The 3837-nt window shown below is 50.7% G+C and overlaps 1 protein-coding gene across 1 annotated transcript; it reads left to right on the top strand.

Annotated features, from left to right (window-relative positions):
• The first annotated feature begins 343 nt into the window (after positions 1-343).
• LOC144173788 (solute carrier organic anion transporter family member 4A1-like) lies at positions 344-3326 on the top strand. The gene is made up of 2 exons (XM_077702050.1): positions 344-402; positions 3058-3326. The coding sequence occupies exons 1-2, from the start codon at positions 375-377 to the stop codon at positions 3324-3326; spliced, it is 297 nt and encodes a 98-aa protein (XP_077558176.1). The 5' UTR covers positions 344-374.
• The last annotated feature ends 511 nt before the right edge of the window (positions 3327-3837 follow it).

Raw genomic sequence — 3837 nt, 5'->3', positions numbered from 1 at the left:
CCTTTGCTATTCGTGTTACCAAAAATTGTTACAATGTCCCACGAACGTTTTTAACCACGTAGGACCACCTACAACATGCAACACCACTTCGTGTTTCACGGACGCAATTCATAAGGGACTTAAAAGTGTACTCACGAGCAGTAGCAAAGCTCTGTAGTTTGTTGAACCATATTCTGGACCTGAGATTCGTGTTTCCCGTACTAACGGCTGATTGGTACTCTCTTGTCTTTTCCGGAGTGCATTGCGGAGTCTTCAAGAAGTTGTATTGATGCTTGTACGAGTTAGAAAACAATGTTCGATTTGGAAGGGGCTTGTAATGTCTAACGCATTTTCGCAGGTGCGTCACGGGGAAGCAGAAGCCCTTTGCGCTAGGCATGCAGTATGTTTTCATCCGTCTTCTGGGTAAGTTATATATTGGCGTTTATCAGGTCTACCTGCAAAGTGAGGTGGCAGGTGGTGAAAAGTTTGTGGTACATTTGTCCCGCATTAGCTCTACGTGAAAGTGTACCGAAAAGCGCATTCATAAACGAACATCCGCTTACGCGCTGGTATGTCGTGAATTACGTGCCCATTTAAGTTGGCCTTCACGTCGTCAACCGGTACCCAATAGGAACAGTATTAATTGTACAGCCGGTACCCAATAGGAACAGTATTAATTGTACCCAAAACAGTGGTTACTGGTTGACATCCTACAGCCACAAAGCGTAACATAAGGCTTAAGCTCTGGCCCATACCTGACATTTTCTACTGTTAGTCTTGCAAAGGGTTACGAAGACTCTGGTGGTACACATCCTCAGAGAAAAGACATACTCACAGTGGTGTATTCGGCAACGATATTATTACAAGAAGGAAGAATACGTGGCGCATAGCGCAAGATAGGATCCTGGAGGAAGAAGAAGCCTGGCGCCGCACGAAGCTGGCGTCGGTGCTGTCATGGCCATGGCCACCATCTTGTAAATAAAGCGCTTCACTATCAACCATCGTTCACCTCATTTCTCCTGCCTCCACGTAACTTGTTTTGGTGGACGTTGCGGTTTTGATTCCCATTCTGGGCCTCCAGCTTCACCCCTTCTCGGTGCATGAACATCGCTCGAAGCCTCCTGGAATGCGTTGGCCTGCCCCAGCACCAGTGAGACACGAAAGCGTCCATCTCCAACCCCGTGTCCCCAGCCAATGACCTGCAAAGACCAGCTGATGTGACCAGCCGCGACGTGATTAGACGAGATAACAAGGTGCCCATCCAGTGCCTTTGGACGTTTCTTCGTGGCGTCGACGGCATCGCTACTTTGAGGCGGTCTTAAGCCGGCCTGTTATCGCCATCGGTGGCGGCGAGGACTCAACTGTCGATTATCTCACCTCATTTTCACCGCACCCGTCCATTGCATGCGGCATCGACCGCGACGGTCGTATTCAGCGCGGGGGCTGCATCCATGCGGGGGCTGCGGCGGCTGCATGCATTCAGCGCGGGGGCTGCTTCTACGTAACCTGGAAGAAGACGTGGCGCATAGCGCAAGATAGGATCAGAAGAAGCCTGGCGCCGCACGGAGCTGGCGTCGGTGCTGTCATGGCCATGGCCACCATCTTGCAAATAGAGCGCTTCACTATCAACCATCGTTCGCCTCATTTCTCCTGCCTCCACGTAACTTGTTTTGGTGGACGTTGCGGTTTTGATTCCCATTCTGGGCCTCCAGCTTCACCCCTTCTCGGTGCATGAACATCGCTCGAAGCCTCCTGGAATGCGTTGGCCTGCCCCAGCCCCGGTGAGACACGAACGCGCCCATCCCCAGCCCCGTGTCCCCAGCCAATGACCTGCAAAGACCAGCCGTTGTGACTAGCCGCGACGTGATTACACGAGATAACAAGGCGCGCATCCAGTGCCTTTGGAATTTTTGATCGTGGCGTCGACGGCATCGCTGTTTCGAGGCAGTCTTAAGCCAGCCTGTCATCGCCATCGGTGGCGGCGAGGACCAAACTGTCGATTATCTCACCTCATTTTCACCGCACCCGTCCATTGCATGCGGCATCGACCGCGACGGTCGTCTTCAGCGCAGGGGCTGTATTACAACAAGGAAGAAGATGACGTGGCGCATAGCGCAAGATAGGATCCTAGATGAAGAAACGAAACGAAACTCCCACAAACGAAACGAAAAAGAAGACCCCTGCGTGTGAGCTCTATCATTGAAGGACTCTGGCTCTACAAAACTGGCAAGGTAGAAAGTGAAAAAAGAAACTGGCGTGCACTACCGTTACCCACCTGCATGAGCAACGCTGATGAATGGCGTGGCCACCTAGGCTACGTGACAAACATTGCAGCTGATTTCGGCTTGGCACACCGTTCCCCGGCTTGGGTAGCTATGTTCGTTGCCCCACTTGTGTGTATTTTTACCTGCCCATGCTTCCGCAATAATTGGACGCAAATACGCTTTCTCTCTCTTAATTATTGTTTTTATGCACGGTTTATTATTTTTTACTTGTCTTGGTTGTTGTGTTCAAGTTTCCCAATGTCATTAAGGGCTGATTATACAACAGCCCATGCCAATTCCAATAATCGAGGCCAATGCTGAGAGGACAATCGCTACAGTAGTTTTGTTCAACAGATATTTGAGGAGAATTTTTTAAATGAGTGAAATACACCTGAACAGGATTTCAGAAACAAACGAAAATTTGCTAACGGACCTAAATGCAACGCTGTCAAAGCTAACTTTCCCTAGCTGATATGTAAAACATATATAATAGCTCTGACAGCGTTGCATTTAGGCTCGGTCACAAAGTTTTGCTCGTTTCTGAAACTCTGTTTAGGGGAATTTGAATCATTTCGAGAAAAAACTGCTCCTTCTGACGATTACTCAAGCTTCTCAGCGGGTGAATCTCTCACCACAAAATATGAGGAGTCAGACCGTAAAACAAGAGTAAAGTGTGGATCATTTTTCTTTTAATGATGTCTGCGTAAATGACGTCGCTCTTTCCCTTACCATTAGCACCTAACCTTCTGGTAAAAATGCAGTATAGTTGGAATGACGTTCCTGGCACAGCTTATATGTCGACCACGCGACGCAGGCACCGTACCGTCGCCGCTCATCTTCGGCAAGACAGTGGACATGGCATGCCAGATCTGGTCGGCAGTTTTCGATGGGCTGCCCAACGAAGGCGGAAACTGTGTCCACTACAACAACGCCTCGCTCAGCCGCTACGTGGCCGCTCTGCTGCTCCTCCTCAAGTCCATGTCGGTAGTGCTCTACATTTGCGCCGGAATCAGCTACAAGAAGCTGGGCGATGACACGTCGGCGGTTTCCCCTGTGGTTGGCCACCAGGAGAAGATGTCATGACTCGAATAAATATTATTACCACCAGCCGCTACACCGCCGGCAATGCATGATGGTTCCCCGCAGGGGGCATCTGCTAAAGCAGATGTCTGCGTGTACTGTGCGACACCACGGACCCCGAGCACCCACGTTTAGCCGTGCGTGGCAGCGCCGTGACCGGGGAAAAAAGGGTCCTGGTGGTTGAGCCGACGCCGAGTGCTTGGACCTTTATCGCCCCTTGGCGAAGGCAACACACCACTTTGGCCTCCGCTTCTCGTAGATGGCACCTCCGGTCTGACCAGCCCGGGGGGAATCGGCAGTCGCCTTTTCCTGTCCTCCCCTTCAACCTTTCACTTTCCTATCTTCTCTCTAACAACTTTCACGGCCGCTGGATGAAAGGCGCTCTCATCCAGCGGTCGTGCAACTTTCCTGTCGTCTCGTTCTTTCTCAGTTTCCTTTTTTCCTGGCGGCTAGGGTTAACCTTATGTGGCGGAAAACCCTGTGTTCAGCCATATTTGGTTATAGTCGCGGTGTA

The sequence above is a fragment of the Haemaphysalis longicornis genome, unplaced genomic scaffold (assembly GCF_048455015.1).
Source record: "Haemaphysalis longicornis isolate Haplotype H1 unplaced genomic scaffold, Haemaphysalis longicornis Haplotype H1 scaffold_3, whole genome shotgun sequence".
NCBI classification, from domain to species: domain Eukaryota; kingdom Metazoa; phylum Arthropoda; class Arachnida; order Ixodida; family Ixodidae; genus Haemaphysalis; species Haemaphysalis longicornis.
Note: the sequence above shows the minus strand (reverse complement) of the source record. Positions and strands in the feature narration are given on the sequence as shown.

Bases quoted from the DNA above. Each gene is read 5' to 3' on its own strand.
- LOC144173788 (XM_077702050.1), top strand. From the start codon at position 375: ATGCAGTATGTTTTCATCCGTCTTCTGG. The intron at 403-3,057 runs GTAAGTTATATA...CACGCGACGCAG, and splicing joins TGTTTTCATCCGTCTTCTGG to GCACCGTACCGTCGCCGCTC.